Below are 23387 nucleotides of genomic sequence, written 5' to 3'. Positions count from 1 at the left end.
CGGAAGGCATAAACCTCAACAGAATGTCAAAATTGCAGCCTCAACTATTGGTAGCTCAAAAATCCCAGTGAATATGTGTATACATGCTGCCAAGACACACACACACACAGATTGGCACAGGTTGTTACTGGCATTCCCCAGTTTTGTCACTTCCTAATCAATGGACTTCTTCCATAAATATGATAATTCCATTTCAAGATCCGCCCTGAAATAACTAGAAGTAATCTGTAAAATCTCATGCTGAAGACTAAGAGTGCTTGTTAGTCAACGTGAACCCTCTCTCTTGAGCCCTAGAACTGCTTTAGGGACACACCTGTTTTTTAGACAGGACACCTGTTCATTTTACTACATGCAGGGAAAGTATTTGTTGGTTTAGCTAATGCAAGTGTTTTTTAAAACAATGTTATCTTGTAAAACTGTCCTTCCACAGTTTTCAATCATAACACCTCTTCATATAAACAAAACTTTAACCTCCTGATACATGCATGAAGTCATTAATACATTCAGATTAGAATCATTCCTTTATGAACGATTTGTTATTACAGATTCAGGGGTTTCTCCTTAAGGCATTTCAGAGTTAAATTCTACCATTTCTTTTTCATCAGAAACATTATTTTAATATGTTATCAATGATGGACTTGGATTCAGTTTGAAATTACTCCTAAGCAATGAGACACACATGTGTGCAGAATTGATGTCATAAATTATTGTATCGTTCGTGGCTCATGGTGGTCTTATGGGGTCCCATCACCAAGAGAAGACCCACTGCTCAGTCCCGACCACAGCATATATCTTGACATTCAAAATTGCTACTTGTCCTTGAAGGTTTTCCTGACTCTTCAAACAGCTTGGTCTTATTTACTCTGAAACTAGCTAAGAATAAACATTTGTGCAAATTGTTTATTTATTCTTTAATTGGAGGAAAATTGCTTTACAGTGTTCTCATCGTTGCTGCGGCACAATAGCACAATTCAGCCGTAATTACACATCTATCATCGCTGCCGAGCCACCCTCCCCTCCCCACTCCACCCCTCCAGACCGTCACAGGGCGCCTATCTGGGCTCCCTGTGTTACACTGCAACTTCTCAGCAGCTATCTGTTTTCCACATTGTGGTGTATATATGTCCATGCTTCTTTCTCCATGTTCGGTTCTTTCCTTCCCCTACTGGATCCACAAAGCCACTCTCTGTCTGCATCTCCATCCCTTCCCTGCAAATGGGTTCATTAATACCATTTTTCTAGGTGCCATATATATGCATTGTTAACATACTGGGCATGGTTTTGTTCAGTTGCCAAATCATGTCTGACCCTTTGCAACTCCATGGACTGCAGCTCGACAGGCTCCCCTATCCCTCATCATCCTGGAGTTTGCCCAGTTCATATACCCTGCAGGGGCTTCCCTTGCAGCTCAGTTGGTAAAGAATCTGCCTGCAGTGCAGGAGGGAGAAGGCAATGGCACCCCACTCCAGTACTCTTGCCTAGAAAATCCCATGGATGGAAGAGACTGGTAGTCTGCAGTCCATGGGGTGACTAAGAGTCAGACACGACTGACCGACTTCACTTTCACTTTTCACTTTTATGCATTGGAGAAGGAAATGACAACGCACTCCAGTGTTCTTGCTTGGAGAATCCCAGGGACGGGGGAGCCTGGTGGGCTGCTGTCTATGGGGTCACACAGAGTCGGACACAACTGAAGCGACTTAGCAGCAGCAGCAATGCAGGAAACCTGGTTTTGATCCCTGGGTCAGGAAGTTCCTCTGGAGAAGGAAATGGCAACCCACTCCAGTACTCTTGCCTGGAGAATCCCACGGACAGAGGAGCCTGGTGGGTTCTTGTGTCCATGGGGTGGCAAGCGTCGGACACGACTTAGCAACTAAACCACCACCATATACCCTGCAAATAATTTTTAAAGGTATAACGTGTGTTGCTAAGATAAAAGTGGTTATAGATTAAATTATTTGCATTAATCATCTTTATCTAGTATTGTCAGCTGTTTTCCTATTGATTCAGAATCTGGCACAGTATACGGAAAAGTAAGGGAGGCTAGCACGCCACAGCCAAATACCCACACACAGACACACACACACACTTATTCTTAGACTTCAGATAACACAAAAGAGTGCATATTAAGTGGACAATCTGAACTTTTAACTTCTTACAGCTTTCAGAATCTTCACATCTTTCAGCTATATTTAAGATAGCCTGTGCTGACCTCGCGGCTGACCTCACGACTTCCCTTGTGGCTCAGCTGGTAAAGAATCCACCTGCAATGCAGGAGGCTTGAGTTCGATCCCTGGGTTAGGAAGATCCCCTGGAGAAGGGAAAGGCTACCCACTGCAGTATTCTGGCTTGGAGAATTCCATAGACTGTATATAGTCCATGGGGTCGCAAAGAGTCGGACACGACTGAGTGACTTTTTTTTTTTTTACGCTGACCTTAGAAATATTGTGGTGCTGTGTTACAGTCCTATTTATTTAGAAAGGAGTCTCACGATACATAATAGCAATCCTAGGAAACAAATGTAACATGCTAATCACTAGTAACAGAGGTAAGCATCACAACCAAGAAGCCGGCACTTGTAGCAAGTTCCTGCTGCTACAGTTGAAAGTGGATTCAAGGGTCTGTTTTGTTATTCATGCAAGAGATCGCCCTCTAGAACAACATGAAGAAATGACCTCAGACTTTGTCATCTGGTTAATTCAGAGTCAGATTTGAGGGTTTGGTTTTTTTCCCAGGACCAAGAGTTCCTGCTTAGAAATGGGCTAGAATTCTCATGAATTCCTACTTTGAGCCAAAGAATATGTGTATAACCTTTGTCCGGGAGCAAAACAGTATTCCAGTGTCGTTTGTAAATTATTTACTTTGGTTACCCTAGTAACCATGCTCCCTACATTCCACTCAGACACCCTTGTATGTCATTCACTCATTCATTATTCATTCATCAAAGAATTTTGAGGCTATGCTGTGTGAGAACTAAGCTGAGGAAATGTGGTGGAGGTTTAGTCACAACGTTGTGTCCCACTCTTGTGACCCCATGGACTGTAGCCCACCAGGCTCCTGTGTCCATGGGGTTCTCCAGGCAAGAATACTGGCGTGGGTTGTCATTCCCTTCGTACAAAGTAGGGCCATAACTTTTAAGAAGCTCACAGAGTAGTAAGAGAGACAAACTCACACCCACAAGGTGTATCAATCATTGTTTATTTTTCTGTGTTTCTTAAATCTTTCAAAAATTAGTTAATTTATTTTTAATTGGAGGATGATTGCTTTACACTACTGTGTTGGTTTCTGTCATACATCAGTGTAAAACAGCCACACGTATGCTGTGCTCTTGGTCACACAAAGAAAGCTTGATAGATTGAACTATGATGATAAACCAGGTTAAATGACCCCTCATTTCACAGAAAACAAGCACAAACATACACACACAAAAAAAGAGAAAAGAAAAGAAATATCAGTGTTCACTAATATCATTTTGGATATATCCAACTTTGGATGATTTGTTATTTTCCTGCTACAGTAAAACTATCATGTAAAGCTTGAAAGTCAGACCCTTAGCCTGAGGAACATAAGTGGCCAAGCTTAGTACATCATCAAGTTCTTGTCCACTTCTCATGAGCTCTGGAGCCAGGGTCAAGGGACTAAAGTGCTCTAAATCGCAGATTCCTGCCCTTGAGGATGATACTGTTGGTACACATCCCACAGGATGGTAGTAAGGATTAAATACCACATGTAAAACAATTGCACTCATCTCACATGCTAGTAAAGTAATGTTCAAAATTCTCCAAGCCAGGCTTCAGCATACGTGAACTGTGAACTTTCAGATGTTCAAGCTGGTTTTAGAAAAGGCAGAGGAACCAGAGATCAAATTGCCAACATCTGCTGGATCATCGAAAAAGCAAGAGAATTCCAGAAAAACATCTATTTCTGCTTTATTGACTATGCCAAAGCCTTTGACTATGCGGGTCACAATAAACTGTGGAAAATTCTGAAAGAGATGGGAATACCAGACCACTTGACCTGCCTTTTGAGAAACCTATATGCAGGTCAGGAAGCAATAGTTAGAACTGGACATGGAACAACAGACTGGTTCCAAATAGGAAAAGGAGTAAGTCAAGGCTGTATATTGTCACCCTGCTTATTTAACTTCTATGCAGAGTACATCATGAGAAACACTGGGCTGGATGAAGCACAAGCTGGAATCAAGATTGCCAGGAGAAATATCAATAACCTCAGATATGCAGACGACACCACCCTTATGGCACAAAGTGAAGAGGAACTAAAAAGCCTCTTGATGAAGGTGAAAGAGGAGAGTGAAAAAGTTGGCTTAAACCTCAACATTCAGAAAACTAAGACCATGGCATCTGGTCCCATCACTTCCTGGGAAATAGATAGAAACAGATGGAAATAGTGGAAACAGTGTCAGACTTTATTTTTTTGGGCCCCAGAATCACTGCAGATGGTGACTGCAGCCATGAAATTAAAAGACGCTTACTCCTTGGAAGGAAAGTTATGACCAACCTAGATAGCATATTGAAAAGCAGAGACATTACTTTGCCAACAAAGGTCCATCTAGTCAAGGCTATGGTTTTTCCTGTGGTCATATATGGATGTGAGAGTTGGACTGTGAAGAAAGCTGAATGCCGAAGAATTGATGCTTTTGAACTGTGGTGTTGGAGAAGACTCTTGAGAGTCCCTCAGACTGCAAGGAGATCCAACCAGTCCATTCTGAAGGAGATCAGCCCTGGGATTTCTTTGGAAGGAATGATGCTAAAGCTGAAACTCCAGTACTTTGGCCACCTCATGCGAAGAGTTGACTCATTGGAAAAGACTCTGATGCTGGGAGGAATTTGGGGCAGGAGGAGAAGGGGACAACAGAGGATGAGATGGCTGGATGGCATCACCAACTCGATGGACATGAGTCTGAGTGAACTCCGGGAGTTGGTGATGGACAGGGAGGCCTGGCGTGCTGCGATTCATGGGGTCACAAACAGACAAGACTGAGCGACTGAACTGAACTGAACTGAACGCAAGTAGCACAACGTCCACCACGAAAGTCCATATTTCTCTAGCATATTGTGAATGTCTTCAATTCATTCACATCAAGTGTGTGTTAAACAAGAGAATTCTGGGCCCCACCCACACCTTTAAAGTAAATATCTCTGGGATGTGGGGCCAGATGTCTGTAATTTAATAACCCCAGGAACCCTAATATGCACTAAAGTTTGAAAACTCAGGGTAATAAACTATTGATTATAATTAGCTTCAGAACATCTACCAATGATTTTAGGAAAATCATTCCTAAAATGACTGAATGATTTCTTGCACAGTTTCTTGCATTTCTTACAAAGTTTCAAAATTACTGACATAAATTTAATAACAACATCCTTGTATTACCTTCTTAATATCTGTCTATACTGTAGTGATAGCCCCTTTTATACTTCCTGTGGGTTATTTATGGCTTTTTTCCCTCTTAATCGGCATCATCAGATATTAACTTATTTATTAAAACTTTTTTCAGTATAATTTAAAATATATTAATTTCTGCTGTCACTCACTATGTCTAATCACTGTTAGTTGCTCCACCATTTTGGGTTTAATTGCAGGATTCTTTTTCAAATCTTTTAGGTGGATGTTTAGGTCATTAATTTTCAGCCTTTCACTTTTAAAATATATTTTGTAAAGTTCTGCATTTTTCTTTGAGCATAGTTTAAAATCCTAATTGTAGTAATAACATTCTCAGAGCTCAGATTATAATAAATGTTAAAATCAGAGCAGAAAATGGGAAAAAATGTCTTTAATTTCCATCTGCCATAAAAGAAAAATTAAAAATATTATCTCTAATTATAGACTTTGTAAATAAAACTTTTATTGCTTAATAGAGATTCAAATTACCCAAACGATTCAAGAAAAAAAAAATAGAAAACCTAAAGATCCCTGTATCCATTCAAGAAATTAAAATGAAAAATGTACAACATCCCATACACAAACTCCAGGCACATACTGTGTACTCTTGATTCTATTTAAAGGAGAAATAATTTTAGTCCTATACAACTTTTTCAGAAAGCAGAAGAGGAAGGATTATTTCACAGTTCATTTTATGAAGCCACTATAACCAGATACTGAAGCCAGAAAAAGTCAGTGTAAGAAAATTGCAGGCAGATATCATTCATGAAAAAGTTGGCTTGAAACTCAGCATTCAGAAAACTAAGATCATGGCATCACATCCCATCACTTCATGGCAAATAGATGGGAAAAAAGAATGGAAACAGTGACAGATTTTATTTTCTTGGGCTCCAAAGTCACTGTAGACGGTGACTGCAGCCATGAACTTAAAAGACACTTACTTGCTCCTTGGAAGAAAAGCTATGCAAACCTAGAGAGCGTATTAAAAAACAGAGACATCACTTTGCTAACAAAGGTCTGTCTAGTCAAAGCTATGGTTTTTCCAGTAGTCGTATTCGGATGTGAGAGCTGGACCATAAAAAAGGCTGAGCACCAAAGAATTGATGCTTTCAAACTGTGGTGCTGGAGAAGACTCTCTTGAGAGTCCCTTGGACAGCAAGGAGATCAAACCAGTCAATTCTAAAGGAAATTAGTCCTAAATATTCATTGGAAGGACTGATGCTGAAGCGGAAGCTCTAATACATTGGCCACCTGATGCTAAGAACTGACTCATTGGAGAAGACCCTGATGCTGGGAAAGACTGAAGGCAAAAGGAGAAGGGGACAACTGAGGATGAGATAGTTAGATGGCATCACTGACTTAATGAACATGAATCTGAGAAAAGTTCAGGACAAAGTGGAGGACAAGGAAGCCTGGCGTGCTGCAGTCCATGAGGTCACAAAGAGTCAGGCATGACTTAGTGACTGAACAACAGTAACAACATGTGGCTACAGATACAGGCTTTCATTGAAGATAACTGATGGGACAGTGTTCTTTCTTCATTTCTCAGCTATAGAACTTACCTCATTTTGCCTTCTTCTTTAGGAAATAATTGTAATTATTTGAAATAACTATATTTCAAATAATTATTATATGAAATCTATATCCATAATACTTTCATGGGTCAACAATCTAAGTAAAATATTGAATCATTATTTTTGGTCCCAAAATATTTAGACACTTGAACATAAATAGTGTCCATATGGTTACTAAATTTCAAACTGTTGTGCTTAAGTTAAATATAACCAACTTGGCACCAGAAAATCTTTGCTTTACAAAATAGCTGCAACCGGAACGATTCTTTCCATTATATAGACAGTTGCAGCTCAGGACCAGCAAACATACAGTGTTTAAGACCGTAGCATCCTGATGGATGGCAGCATATTCGAAAATATCTCAGTCCTTGACCAACTGCAGCTGCACGATTATGCCTCTCCAAATAATTCATGCGACACCTCTGCCTTTAAAGCTCTGTTCACAATTAAATTCAAACTCACGAAGATGTATCTGCTAGTAATTCTTAAACTTTTTGTTGTCATGACTCATTTTTTTGTAATTCCTCAATTCTTGCAGCCCATATTCATCACTGTTTAGTAGCTCAGTCGTGTCTGACTCTTTGCGACTCCAAGGACTGTAGTCTGCTAGGCTCCTCTGTCCGTGGAATTTCCCAGGCAAGAATGTCGAAGTGAGTTGCCATTTCCTACTCCAGGGGATCTTCCCGATCCAGAGATTGAACCTGCATCTCCTGCATTGGCAGGCGGATTCTTTACCACTGAGCCACCTGGGAAGTCCTGATATTCTTCATATTGTTGTTTAGTCGCTAAGTCGTGTCCACTCTTTGATACCCCATGGACTATAGCACGCCAGGCTTCCCCTGTCTTTCTGTATCTCCCTGAGTTTGCTCAAACGCATGTCCATTGAGTCGGTGATACCATTCAACCATCTCATCCTCTGTTGCCCCTTCTCCTCCTGCCTTCAGTCTTTCCCAGCATCAGGATCTTTTCCAAGGAGTCAGCTCTTTGCATCAGGTGGCCAAAGTATTGGAGCTTCCTCTTCAGCATCAATCTTTTCAATGAATATTCAGAGTTTCTTTTTCTTTAAGATTGACAAGGATATATTTATTTCATCATGGGATATATTTATTTCACTTATTTTATTAGTTAACATTTTATTAGTTCATTCAACTATTAGTTAACTAATATTTATTGATCACTTACTATACACCAAAGATAAGATGCTGGGAACTAAGGATATTTTATAAAGACACTTTGTAGGTCATACCAAGTTCTTTACTTCCTGGAACTTACCAACTGACCTTATCTTTCAAAATAAAGTATATTCTAATGCATTTAAATGGAAATCGAGGGCTGCAGAATTTTGCAGTGGTGTTTGACATACACAGACATTTATAAAGGGTTTAGAATCATTGCCTAATAGATTTTCAACTACATAATATCCAGGAATGAAAGCATTTATGTGGTTTTATTTTGCTTACTGAAACAATGGCTGAAGTTCTGCAGAAGGCAGTCATGAATATCTGCATTTATCATATGCTGAATTTGATCATGAGTACTCTGTGCTTGGAGAGTCAGTCTGAGTGGGCATTAAACACTTCATGCCGCAGAGATAAAATTGAGTAAGTTCTTGTGTAAATTAGATAAGGCATTCCTCCCTGGAATTGTTTATATGATATCCACTTAAGATTGTGTGAAGAAGCAGACAGTAACACCGTTTGGGCAGAGACTCCAATTAGCTTTTTGCCCTTATGTTCCCATGGTACAATTTAACCGTTTAATCCCCACCATAGAGGATGCATGGAGAAGGAAATGGCAATTCCAGTATTCTTGCCCAGGAAATCCCATGGACAGAGGAGTGTTACAGTCCATGGCGTCTCAAAGAGTTAAGCACAACTGAGCACACGCACATGCACACACACACACACACACACAGGATGCAGGCCACAAGAAGTTGAAGAATGAGTAAATGACTGAATGATTAAGAATACATTTAACCCCTTTTCCCACAAAATGGAAAAAGAGAGTGCTTCACAATGTATATCGGTGTCGCCAAGGAACACGGTGACCCTTTCTGCAGGCTGTAGGTAGGTGTGCAGGTTAACATGGTGCTGCCGTAAAAGTCACACCTCCTCTCACTTCATTGTCTCCATTCCTTGTTTCTTTGCAGAACGATTCAATGTGTACCTTATGCCTACACCAAATCTGGACATTTATGGCGAATGCACAATGCAGATCACGCACGAGAATATCTATCTCTGGGATATCCACAATGCCAAGGTCAAGCTGGTGATGTGGCCCCTCAGCTCACTGAGGAGATACGGGCGGGACTCAACGTGGTTCACATTTGAGTCGGGCAGGTAAGCTCTGAGGGCAGAAGCAGCATGCAGGAGGGGCCTGGGACCAAGGTTCTGTGCTCAGGTAGATGGTTGTTTTCGTAAAGGTTAGAGGTCACCAAAAATATAATTTCTTCAGATCCTTGTTGATAATCTGGATGAAACTGTGTTAATTCTATGGCAGGTCAATTACCCCATTCAAAATAACTTCAGTCTCTTGTGCTGGCATCAAACTAGTTTCATAATTATTTTTTATCATGCAGTATATTTGTGAGATTTTGGGTACATCCTCCTATATTTTTGGTGCAGTAGGATTTCCATAAAAGTCAACATGTCCTTGGCTGGCATTACTTTTGTGGATTATTTTTTAAGGGAAAAATGTTGAAAGGAGTCTTATATAAAATTGCTTAAATATTACTTTTTAAGTTTGAGATAATTTAATGCAATATTCATTTATCCAGATGTTTATGTTAATAACATTAGTCAAGTATAAATATTGATATTAATTCAGAATGACTGAAAAGAAAGTTGGCAAATCCATAATTTATGGAATGTGTGACTCAGATTTTAAACGTAGTATGTCAAGACAGATACACTGGTTTCTTGATCACAGCATATGGTCGGAATCCATAAATGTCTTAAAATAAATGCTTGCTTCACAATCATTATTCACAGATATGGATTTAGACATGAGGTTCAATCAACTGTATCAAGTCATTATGTTGTGACCCCTTTGTGATCTTGTTGTCACTCCTCCAAGATAAGACTTAGGTTTGGGGATTCTATATAAGAAGTGTTTAATGTATTCACACTTGGGGATATGATTTATCACATTCTAAAAATGAATCCGTGGCCTTATAAGGTAATTATGAAGTCACCATGTGACTGAGTAGACAAATTAAGATAGTTATGCAACAGAATTCTACCTACCATGACACACACAGCACGGATGAATCTCAAAATCATTGTTGTAACATTGGTAGGAAATCCTGCAACAGACAAAACTGATATATAGCGACAGAAAGCAAATGAATGGTTGCCTCGGGTCGGGAGAGAATGGACTCCAGGGAACACACAGGACCTGTGGGGGTGACCGTGCCCTGTACCCTGACATTTGTCGAGAGCTATGGAGCTGTTTACTCAGTATCAGTGCACATCGTTACATGCAAATTATCCCTCCGTGCTTTTAACATGGGAAAAAGTGGGGGGAAAGCAGGAGGGCATTTACTCTTCTTATTTCATATACTTTTACACTGTTGGAGGTTTGACAGTGAGCATTTGTCACTTTTACAACAAAACACCCCCCGGGAGGAATGAGGCCAAGGAAGGGGAGAGAGCTGTGAGCATTTCTGAACGGGGTTTCAAGGGTGGTCCTTGAAGCTGTGTGCAACCGCGGGCCTTGATTCCTAGATAGGTACAGTAAGGGCAGAAGCCTGTTCTTGTAACCTGAGGCAGGCCTTGCACTTTTTAGGTTTTCCTTGTAGGTCTCCCTTTTTCCTTAGTACTGAGATGTTTTAATGCTTGACATTGGGACTTCCTTAGTGGTCTGCATGCTAAGTCGGTTCAGTGGTGTCCGACTCTTTGCGACTCTATGGACTGTAACCTGCCAAGTTCCTGTGTCCATGGGATTCTCCAGGCAAGAATACTGGAGCAGGTTGCCAGTGGATCTTCCCAACTCGGGGATTGAACCCGCGTCTCTCGTCTCCTGCATTGGCAGACAGGTTCTTTACCACTGGCTCCACCGGGTGGTTAAGAATCCTCCATGCCATGCCGGGGGCTCAGGTTTGATGCCTGTTTGGGGAACTAAAATCCCACATGTCATGGACAACTGAGCCTGCTTGGCACAGCTGCATGCGCCACGGATAGAGAGCCAGCGCACTATAACCAAAGATCCCGGGTGAGGCAGCTGAGACCCGACACAGCCAAAGAAATAAATGAATATTTTTTTAAAAAAATACTTTATATCATCTGATTTTAAAAGTCAAGCCAGGCTTTTGAGGGAGTAGTTGGAAAGAAAAGCTTAAAATCACTTACTATTTCTGTATCTTGAGAAAATGGCTTTTAATATTTTGCTGTACTTCCTTCCAGTGTATTTTAAAATCAATGCATTTTCATTTAATATTATACGGAGAAGTAATCTTCTATAAAGTCCTATAAGGTCAATATTTTTGTGACCATATGGTATCTGAACATGTGGCTGTACTGTCATTAATTTAACATTAGGGTGTTCCCAAAATGAACTATTATAAATAAAGCCACACTGACCATCTGTGAAAAGATGTGCAAATATCTGATTATTTTCTTAGCAGAGCCTTTTTAAAGCAGAATTCCTGGGTCAAAAGCTGTGAACATTTTCAAGGTTCTTCACAGTATAGCAAATTGCTTTCAAAGCAATTTCAATTCACACACCCTCTAATGGTGCAAAGAGCGTTCTTGACCCCATAACTACAGGCATTAAAAAGATGATTTAAGATGTTTCTATTTTAAGAGAGGACTTGGATATCTTGTTAATTTTTTTTTCCTTTCCCCTTTGTTTCCTTATGTTTAGAGGTTTGTCCTTGTGGGTACTGTTCATTTGCATGTTTTTCCTTCTCCGAGTTTTGGGTGTCCCTTGCCCTTGGAATATTGATCATTGATCTGTGCATCTGTTTTGTAAACTCCAGAGGATCTCACTCCTGTTAAAGGTAACCAAGAGCAGAAGGTTTTGTCCATGTTCGACCCAGTTCCCCGAGTCAGGACTGGGAGAAGGGGTGTCGGGGGGCATGGGTGATGACACGGGACAGTTTAAAGGAGAAACGGGCAGGTCAGCTTTGTGCTGTCAACACAGTAGACCTTGAGCTCAAGATCTCCATCTTCTGTGTTTAATTTTGTTCCTGTCTGCACAGGGCACAGCATTTGGAGGCAGTTTCTAGCCATTTACTTGTACTACCGCATGTACTGGAAAGTGATAAAACTGGGTGTCGAACTAGCCTTTTTTCTACCGGCAGGCCTTGTACAACTTTGCCTATTTGCTGGGCCACGCTGGGTCTTTGTTGCTGCCCGCGCGTTCTCCGGTTGCGGTGAGCGGGGGCGCCCTCCGCGGCAGTGCACGGGCTTACAGCTGTGGCTTCTCTTGTTGTAGAGCCCACGCTCCGGGCTCCCTACTGACGAGCTTTTGGGCGAGGGTGGGATGATTTGGGAGAATGGCATTGAAACATGTATAATATCATATGTGAAACGAATTGCCAGTCCAGGTTCAATGCATGATACAGGATTCCCAGGGCTGGTGCACTGGGATGACCCAGAGCATCCTAGTATGGGGAGGGAGGTGGGAGGGGGGTTCAGGATGGGGAACACATGTACACACGTGATGGATTCATGTTGATGTATGGCAAAACCAATACAATATTGTAAAGTAATTAGCCCCCAATTAAAATAAATAAATTTATATTAAAAAAAAAAAAAGTACAACCTGAGCTCCCACAGGAAAAAAAAAATGCATTTTAAATTCTGCTGTACCAATAAAATATAAGCATGAACGGTAGAAATGGAGCAAGATCATTCTTCCTGGAGGAACACACCTCACGCATCCCGACAGTTGTAATCATACACCCATGCGGGTGAGGACGGGAGAGGAGGACCAGGGAGCTTTTGCTGGGAACTGTCCTCACTCAGAGGGCGTGGCCTGGGGAGAGGAAGTCACAGCCTCCTGCCTGCTTAGAGTAACTGCCAGTTAACCATAAAAGAGCACTTTAAAAGTGAAAAGCAACCCAGTTTACCATGCAAGCTTATTTAATCAAAAAATCAAAACAAGATATCCAGACCTGCAGAGGACGTCACAGGACTTATGATAATGTGCAGTTTTACCCTGTGGAAGATAAAACCACTTTTTTTATTTGCTGATGGGGCTTTTTCACTTCATGAAACTTCATAAATATTGTAAGCAAAAATCAGGATGAGCTCAAAGTCCTGCAGAACAAGATTCAAACGATCCCCAAATCCATTTTTATAAAATTATTGTTCAAAACATAACCTCCCTATTCAGCAAAACACTTAATATAACAATCGGTGCTTAAAATATATATCCTACTAACTTTGATAGTATTGTCTCTATTGAGAAGCCTGGGGACAATCTGGTTACAGATTTTTAACAATTGGAAATAAAAAGCAGTACAGTTCCCACAGGAAGATGGTGAATAGAAGCAAAAAGCTCTGTGTGCTATAGTATAGGATTCCCTGATGTCATGGAGCCTTGTTCAGTCCTTAAAAAGCTTTTCCATCAGTCATGCAGAGAAAAACCCTCCTCCTTTTATGTATGACCACTCAGTTAAAATAAAAGGTAAGGCAGAGAGTTTTAAAATAGGATACCAAAGCATGATTACCCTCCCCACAAAAGATAAATTAGACTATATCAAAATTAAAAACTTGTCTCTGCAAGAGACACTTTTAAGGGACTGAAAGTCCAGACACTGATCTAGAGAAGATATTCAAAAGTCACATATTAGACAATGCACTTGTATCCAAAATATATAAAGAATTTCCAAGTCAAAAATAAGAAAAAATGCAACCCAGCTTTAAAAACAGGCAAAAAATGTAAGCAGATACTTCACCAAAAAAGACATACGATTGATCAATAATCACACTAAAAGATGCCAAACCTAATTGTTCATTGGGTGCGTGTGTTAGTCGCTCTGTCATGTCTGACTTTTTGCGACCCCATAGACTCTGGCCCACCAGACTCCTCTGTCCTTGGGATTCTCCAGGCAAAACTACTGGAGTGGGTTACCAGTTCCTTCTCCAATTATTCGTTCAGTTCAGTTCAGTTCAGTCGCTCAGTCATGTCCGACTCTTTGCAACTCCATGAATCGCAGCACGCCAGGCCTCCCTGTCCATCACCAACTCCCGGAGTCACTCAGACTAATGTCCATCGAGTCAGTGATGCCATCCAAGCCATCTCATCCTCTGTTGTCCCCTTCTCCTCCTGCCCTCCCCCCCCCCAGCATCAGAGTCTTTTCCAACGAGTCAACTCTTCGCATGAGGCGGCCAAAGTACTGGAGTTTCAGCTTTAGCATCAGTCCTTCCAAAGGGAAATGCAAATTAAAACTACGATGAGATACAACTGTATATCTATTATAGTGGCTAAAGTTTAAAAGGAGAATCTGACAATACCAAATGCAGACAAGGATGCACAGCAGATGGAACACGTACAGTTTGGTGGGAAGGTAGCATGCTACAGTGATTTGGAAAGAAACTTTGAAGTTTAAAAAAAAAACTCAACATTGCCTGAAGATCTGATCCAGGGTCCTACTTCTTGATTTTATCTCACAAAAAGTAAAAATACATGCTCATAACAAAACCTGTACATCAATGTTGCTAGCCATTTTATTCATCACTGATTGACCAAAACTAGACAAACCAAATATCCTTCACTGAATGGGTAAACAAACTATGATAAATCTATAGAGAGCTGCTGCTGCTGCTAAGTCACTTCAGTCGTGTCTGACTCTGTGCGGCCCCATAGACGGCAGCCCACCAGGCTCCCCCGTCCCTGGGATTCTCCAGGCAAGAACACTGGAGTGGGTTGCCATTTCCTTCTCCAATGCAGAAAAGCGAAAAGTGAAAGGGAAGTCGCTCAGTTGTGTCCGACTCTTCGCAACCCCATGGACTGCAGCCCACCAGGCTCCTCCATCCATGGGATTTTCCAGGCAAGAGCTACTCATCATCAAAAAGGAGTGAATGACATACACAATGAGTGCATCACAGATGCCTTGTTCTAAGTGAGAGGCCAGATGCAGCAAACCACGTACTCTGTGATGCCACGTGCATGGGGGATAGGCTATAAGGTCAGGAGGGAGACCAGTGATCGCCTGGAGAGGGTGCTGTGCAGAGGGAGGGAAACGACAGGATGAGGAAATGACAGAAGGGCAATGTCAGGGCGACGGCGGAACTGAAATTTATCCTGATGGTGGTGGCCGATATGTCATGCTATACATCTGTCAAACCCCAGAGAACTGTCTAGCACAAAGAGTGAATGCTGCCAGGTGGAAATGTTTTAATTTAAAAATAAATTTTAAAAAAGGGAAGAGCTTCACATATATGCTCAAATGATTTTTGGCAAGGCTGCCAAAATTCAATGGTGAAAGTCTTTTCAACAAATAGCTGGAAAAACTGTATATCAACATGCAAAAGGATGAAGTTGGCCCATCACCACTGTGTATGACAAACATTAAGTCAAAACAAATCGAAGACTTACATTTAACATCTGAAACTATAAAACTCCTCGAAGAAAATATAGAGCAGAACTTTACAGCTTCGGATTGGGCAGTGATTTCTTGAATATGACACAAAAGGCAACAAAAGAAAAAATAGACAAGTTGGAACTTATTAACAGTTTAAGGAATTTGTGCATCAAAAGGCAATATCGATGGAGTAAAGAGGCAACTCGCAAAATGGGAGAAAATATTTACAAGTCTTATATCTGATAAGGGGTTGATGTCTGAATATAGGGAGAACTTCAAAAAGTTCATAACAACAAAGAACAAACAACACACAAAAAAACATGCACAAACAAGTTAAGTAGGCATTTCTCCAAAGATATCCAGACAGAAAATAGCACCTGAAAAGAAAGTCCTAAAAGAAACTTTTAGGAAAATGCAAATTAAAACTATGATGAGATGCCTCCTCACACAAGTAGGAGGGCTATGATCAAAATAATAATAATCACAATAGCAATGTGTTGGTGCGGTTGTAGAACACTTGGAATCCTTCTGCACTTCCCTATGGGAAGCAGTATGGCAGGTCCTCAAAAAAAAAAAATAAAAAAAAAAATTAGGGAGTGTCATCCTCTGTTAAAAATGGGGGAAAGATTCCTCTCCCCTCCCTTTTTCTTAGAGCATTTACTTTAGAAAACATAAAGTTATTAGTACTTTCTTCCTTCTTTGAAGTGGTGTTAGTCACTCAGTCATGTCAGACTCTGCGATCCTGTGGACTGCAGCCCGCCAGGCTCCTCTATCCATGGGGTTTCACATGCAAGAATACTGGAGTGAGTTATCATTTCCTTGGGGATCTTCCCAACTTAGGGATCAAACCTGGGTCTCTCCTACTGTCTGAGCCACCAGGGAAGCCCTAAGGTTTCTCTCTTTGAAATGTATATAAATCCTCTTGAAAACAATAGGTTTTTGTCAGCTTTAAGAACCGGGAGTGCCTTTATTTCAGGGACTCAGGAGCCACATCTGTGAAAGTTAAACACTGAAGAAGAGAACGCCCCTAACCCCCAGTTGCTGTGGGAGGGGAGGAACCTAACTGCGTTGGCACTTGACTCCACATTGCAAAACCCCCTTCTCTTATAAAGGTGTGAAAAGTTTGTTTTTCCTCTAGATAAAGCCAGTTAGCTAGTCTGGGTTGTCACTGCAGTTACCAGGTGAATCGAGGATGAACTGTGTCTGGAAAATGGTGCTGTGAAGCCCTCTCATCCCTTGAGACCAGTGTCGTTTATCTTGAGAACATATACATAGAGCCTTCTATCTGCTTTTGACTATAAAAAGGGTGAGATGTCTTTTTGTCTTTGCCAACTCTCAGCAGATTGCCTGAGATGTGTATCATATTCTGGTTTAACATGAAAACAATAACAAGGGTGTCTTCTTTCTTTATTACTTTTGTGGAGAGTATTTCTAGATTGGAAGATTTTGTTTCTAATTGTATTTCCCAACAGTATCGAGGAGAAGAAGTTAGAAAACAAAATGTTTGTTGGCTGTCCGGATACTACAAAGAAAGGATCTCAGGGATAATTTGAGAACTTGCAAGCAAAGATGAAAGGGATTTGAAAAAAATTAAAACCCTGCAACATTGGAAAGATAAGTATGTTGAGTCACAAGAGTAAGAGATAAAGTTAAGGAAGTCTTTTAAGTGACAAGAGTAAGTTAAAACAGCCACAAGAAAAGAAGAGATTAAGTGTACAGTCTCCAGTATTATTGTTTGTTGTTGTTCAGTTGCTAAACTGTGTCCAACTCTTTGCAAACCCATGGACTGCAGCACAGCAGCCTCCCCTGTCCTTCACTATCTCTCAAAGTTTGCTTAAATTCATGATGTCCATTGAGTTGATGATACCATCCAACCATCTCATCCTTTGTCACCCGCTTTTCCTCCTGCCCTCAAACTTTCCCAAAATCAGGGTCTTTTCCATTGAATCAGCTCTTTGCATCAGGTGACCACAGCATTGGAGATTCAGCTTCAGCATCAGTCCTTCCAATGAATATTCAGGAATGATTTCCTTTAAGATAGACTAGTTTGATCTGCTTATAGTCCAAGGGACTCTCAAGAGTCTTCTCCAGTACTACAGTTTGAAAGCATCAATTCTTTGGCTCTCAGCCTTCTTTATGGTCTGACTCTCACATCCATACATGACTACTGGAAAAACAATAGCTTTGACTAGACAGTCCTTTGTTGACAAAGTAATGTCTCTTCTTTTTATATGCTATCTAGGTTGGTCATAACTTTTCTTCCAAGGAGCAAGTGTCTTTTAATTTCCACCTCCTCCCCTGTATTTACCTTTGCCCTTGCAATTAGGTGGAGCCACGTGAGACATCATTCCCTGAATGTTCATCTTCATTCAAAAGATGCACTTCATTCAAAAGATGCTGAAGCTCCAATACTTGGGCCACTTGATGTGAAGAGCTGACTCATTGGAAAAGACCCTGATGCCACAAAGATTGAAAGCAGGAGGAGAAGGGGACAAGATAGATGAGATGGTTGAGATGAGATGGTTGAATAGAATCCTCAATTCAGTGGACATGGTGTGAGCAAACTCTGGGAGATAGTGAAGGACAGGGAAGCCTGGTGTGCTGCAGTCCATGGGGTCACCCATCCCTTTTTACCCACTGTGCAGCTGAAATGGTCTAGTGTTGAGATGTCTTAACCATGGGATCTCAGCCACCTGAGTTTCTGAATCCACTTTGCCCTGGTGATTTGCCCAGAGATGTATAAGACATAGCTTGAATGAGGAGTACGCATTTGTTGTATTAAGGCATTGAGGTTTGAAGTTAGCTTTATTATTATTACACAGCCTGTGAGACCATCTGTGCTAAGCTGCTTCTGCTGTGTCTGACTCTTTGCGACCCTATGGAATGTGTGGTTTATTTTCCTAATCCACAACTTTTTTGTGATTTCAATACCTACTCACTAAATCTTTTACTACAATTCCTACTTTATATTATAACCATTGGTCCATCGGTCTCTCCAAGAACCCTATGAGCTCACTAAAGACAGGGAGTATGTGTTACTCATCTCTGTTTCTCTAAAACATCATGGTATTTGACAAATGATTGGAGGCATCTTAGAAAATTAATGGGATTTTTGATGTCACAAAAAGATTAAGTTATCATATTCAATTGAATTTTAACTATTAGAGCATAGGGAAGAAAGGTCTCCTTCTTGGAAAATTTATATCAAGGATATATGTGATGTTAAAATTCACATGTCTGTATAAGCTGTTCTTTAATTCCAGAGAAGTAAAGCTAAGACAAAGTCTTTGAGGATGCTGGTGTCTTCTGTGTGTGTGTCTAATTTGCTAAATCTCTTGCCGCTACAACACTGGGACTAATTTTTTCCCCCTAGGATAAAGCATTAATTAAATGGCTTAGGAAACTGTTCTTATCAAGAAATGGAGGCTCTGATCGTCGTTTTTGCTCCATTAACTTTAAAGTTCAGTACATTTTTATTGAACCCACACATGCTTTAGTGTGAATTGCTTTTCATTAATTGGTCTATAGGGATTCCAATGACAGGTTTGGCCTTCCTTTTAGGTTTTTTAATTCTCCTTAGAAAGTTCCTAAACTTTAATAATAGTCATTCAATCAAGGAATGATTGCTGGAATCAAGAGGAAGAACATCAATGAGAAGTTCCGGTTTGATCTCCTTGGATGGTAGCACACCTCCACATCCCACCAATGAGATTCACATCTCACAGGAGACGCAGGCTGGCTCCTTTAGAGCAGTTGGACCATTCTTTTATTGCTTATTGATTCCTTCACTCAAAAGATGCACTTATTTTCACATGTCTGGAATTGAGATATGTGTAGTTACTACTGGGCTTCTCTGGTGGTTCGGACGGTAAAGAATCTGCCAGCAATTCAGGAGACCCCAGGTTCTATCCCTGGATTGAGAAGATCCCCTGCAGAAGGGACTGGCGACCCACTCAAGTATTCTTGCCTGGAGAATCCCATGTGTGCTCACGGTGTGCTCATGGCCAGCTCAGTCGTGTCTGACTCTTTGCAACCCTATGTGTTGTAGCCCGCCAGGCTCCTCTGTCCATGGGATTTCCCAGGCAAGAATACTGGAGTAGGTTACCATTTCCTTCACCAGGGATCTTCCCAACCCAGGGATCGAACCCGTGTCTCCTGCAGTCCCTGCATTGCCAGGCAGGTTCTCTACCCTTGAGCCACTTGGGAAGCCCCTGCTGCTACTGCATCTTACCCTGAATGGCATCATCCTATGGTGGCCAGCAGGGGGCGTAAGGGATACAGTCGCCACTGTCGCAGGTTCACAGCTTTGGTCATGAATGCCAGAGTCTTCATCCCTTCTCTTGAACCTATGTGTAATGTTGGTGTTTCACTTCTTGAGTTTAATTATATTTCAGTTCCATGTCAGCTCTCCAACGTTTCACTCAAGAAACCTTTAGGGCCATTTGAGAAAAACAAAACTTACTGTGAACACCATCTGGTAGACAAAATATCCACCAGGCAGCATAAAACTTGTAGAGTAGGTGTCAGAGGTTTGGAAGAAAATTTTAAAGTCAAAAGCAGCATACTCTTTAATCACTAACTTGCTGATGACAAATGGAACAATATTTTGTGAAAAAAAGAAAACCAAAGGACATTGATAATTCTGGGTTGATTCAGAAGAGTTGGACTCAGTATGTGCAAAGGTTTTGTAAATTCCTTGGCTACCTTATTTTACTTACATTTTCTTTCTATGCATTTAAATGATAACATAATAATCCATGACAAGTGAGCCTGAGTCTTGTTTGTTTTCTGACTTGGTAAGTTGGAGATACCTTGTGGACCTCCAGGGGGAATTTCAGAAAGTGGCTGTATATATGTGTCTGTATATCAGGAAAGAATCCCCAGCATGTAGATGGCTTTTAAGTTATATACCTGGATGCCTCACTTTTGAGAAGAGAAGATACAAACATCTATTACTTACTCTGGAAGCAAAAATGCCTCAAGAAGTAGATAATATTAACCATGTTAAGTGCTGCAGACAGGATGAGTAAGATGAAGCTTGAGAAGTGTCATGTTGATTTTGCAAATCAGAGGCCACTGGTGGCCTTGGAAAGACCTATTTCAGTGGCGTCATGGGGAAAGAAGATTGGAGTGGGTTCCAAAGAAAATGAGAGGAGAGAAAGTGGAGTCAGCAAGGACAACGCCACAAGAAATTTTATTGTGAAGATAACAGAAACAGAAGTAGCTGGAAAAGAATGTGACGTTAATTTTTTTTGAAGGCGAGCTATATTTTAAAAAAACATCTGCATGCACATGGAGTCATATTATGAAGAGGAAAAAAATAATAGAAGAAAGAGGGAAACATCACTAACCAGTATCTTTGAGTTGAGAGGAAACGGGATCTAGTGAACAAGTGAGTGGCTACAGTTAAAAAAAAAATCATTTTAAACAGGAAAGTGTAATGGAGGCTGATATAATGAAGGAATAAGGGGAGGCAGGCATTTGAGGATCGGATAGAGGCGTGTAGAAGTGGTCTTCTGATCGTGTCTGTTTTCTCGGTCAAATAGGAAGCAAGGTAACTGTGAGGCTAGAGAAAGGTAGTCAAGACTTGATGCAGGAGAAGGTAGGATACAGTTGTTTGAAGAGAGCAAGCGAACCCAGCGCAGCAGGAAGGGAGGACGCCGGTGAGCACGCGGTGCCCTGTTAACATCAGCCGCACCTCGGCTGCTCTCCTGCGCGCGGCCCGGCTCCTGCCCGTCGGGTCTCTGCGGGCTCAGGGCCCTGCCGGCCCCACGCGCGAACCTGGTGGCGCTCCAGCTAGGGGCCCATTGGCTTCAGACCCCGCTTCTGCTGTCGCTCGTGTCCTGCTCTCAGAGTGGCCGTACTGGGGGCCGCGGGGCTCCCCTGGACGGCCACAGCCCTCTGCTGTGCGCCTCCTCGGCACGTTCTCGGGCTCCTCAAGGAGCTGGGCGCCCCTCCTTCCAGCACACGTCCTGGGCGCCTGTCATTCTGTACCCCCTGCGATCCGGCTCACTTTCCCTTCTGTCCCTGTCGCCTTGTCCCCGTGGAATTGCCCGCCTCCTAACCCACCTTCCACATCTCTCTCTCTCTCTCTCTCTCTAACACACACACACACACACACACACACACACACACAGTCGTTTGACCTGGATGCTCCCACAGTGACCCACACAGATCCTCTATCCCATAGACTGAACACGGATGACAAAGTCCCGCACAGCCTGTCAGCCTCCCCACTGTCAGAGGAGAGGCTGCTTCTAGCAATGAGCCGGGGGTCTGCCATCAAAGTCTGCGGGGTGAGCCAGGGCAGAGACCATCCCTGGACAGCAGGGCAGTGTTGCGTGCAAGACCCAAAGCCCGGCTCCGCTTCTGGGACTCTCTGGATCACTCAAGTTAAGCAGGGAATAAGAAATCTCTAAGGCAGGCTTTTTCGACTCTAGTGAGACAGCAGAGATAATACTGATGGTTCTGCTACTTCAGGAGGCAGACAAGTGAGAACAAAACCTCTGTTATTATTTTCAATTGTCAGTTGTTTTCTTCACTTAATAGGAATGAAGAATCCTATTACAACAAAATCTGACAAATAAGCTGTGCCACAAATCACGGGAAGAGTTAACAGAGATGAAGAAAGAGTATTATTTTCATTCCTTTGGTGTCTAAGTTGCCCGTGGCTTAAATAACAAGTGTATTAGTCTCCAGATACAGTCAAAACATATTCCTGTTTCGTGAAGTGAGGGTGAATTGGGCAGAAAGGAAGCTCGTTCCCAGTCGTCCTGTCACTATTATACTCCCTGCGGTGTGGGACTCCTCCTGCCTTTCTGCATTCACAGAAGGTTCTCTCTGCACCTCTGCCTTCTCCCCTCCCCTCCCTCCTTCCCTCGCCACACCTCTCCCCTTTCTCTCCATTCTCTTCCTTCTCTTAAATGAATATTATCCACTTTTGCATCTGTTTTGCTGTCCCTGTCTCTTTTTGACCTGACACGTCCTGAACCAGTCCCTCCAAAATGTCAAACTCTCTCCAAGCTCTTCCCTCCTAAAACTTGTTAAAATTTCACGTGAAGTCAGTCTCCCTAAGCATACAGTCTCTGACTTCCCTGGCGGTCCAGTGGTTAAGACTCTGCGCTTCCACTGCAGAGGGCACAGTTCCATCACTGGTCAGGGAACCAAAGATCCCACATTCAGTGCAGCAAAAGGATAAATACAGCATAAATATAAATAAACAGTCACTCAGTCATGTCCGACTCTTTGCTACCCCATGGACTGTAGCCTGTCAGGCTCCTCTGTCCATGGGGATTCTCCAGCCAAGAATACTGAAGTGGGTTGCCAAGTCCTTCTTCAGGGGATCTTCCCAACCCGGGGATTGAACCTGGGTTTCTTATGTCTCCTGCATTGGCAGCCGGGTTCTTTACCACTAGTGCCACCTGGGAAGACCAAATAAGGTGTGTGTATCTTGATAAATAAAGCATATCTATCTTAAAAAATCAAGTCAAATAAACCACTCATGAGCTTAAAAAAGAAAAAACAGTCTCTTACAACTCTGAAACAGAAGAATATATAACATCAATTTATATATGAAGCCATAGGGTCCTACATTTACTAAAATTTTAATTTAGAAATTTCAAAATACTTTACATGCCAGGTTATGTAGACTAAAAATGTGTCTGTTACTCTTTCTTATACAAAAAATGTCACTGAGTCCCTTACTCTTTGAAGGGATATACAGTATACCTCGGAGAAGGCAATGGCACCCCACTCCAGTACTCTTGCCTGGAAAATCCCATGGACAGAGGAGCCTGGTAGGCTGCAGTCCATGGGGTCGCTAGGAGTCGGACACGACTGAGTGACTTCACTTTCACTTTTCACTTTCATGCAGTGGA

General features: G+C 41.8%; 1 protein-coding gene across 1 annotated transcript in view; it reads left to right on the top strand.

Moving 5' to 3' along the window:
• DOK6 (docking protein 6) overlaps nucleotides 1-23387 on the top strand; it is a 413808-nt gene that overhangs the window by 256502 nt on the left and 133919 nt on the right. Inside the window, exon 5 of the mRNA XM_055559154.1 lies at nucleotides 9127-9316. Within this exon, the coding sequence (XP_055415129.1) occupies nucleotides 9127-9316 (190 nt within the window). The remainder of the gene's footprint in view (nucleotides 1-9126; nucleotides 9317-23387) is intronic.

This window comes from Bubalus kerabau, chromosome 21 (genome assembly GCF_029407905.1).
Source record: "Bubalus kerabau isolate K-KA32 ecotype Philippines breed swamp buffalo chromosome 21, PCC_UOA_SB_1v2, whole genome shotgun sequence".
NCBI classification, from domain to species: Eukaryota; Metazoa; Chordata; class Mammalia; order Artiodactyla; family Bovidae; genus Bubalus; species Bubalus kerabau.
This window is presented reverse-complemented; position numbering and strand designations above follow the sequence as displayed.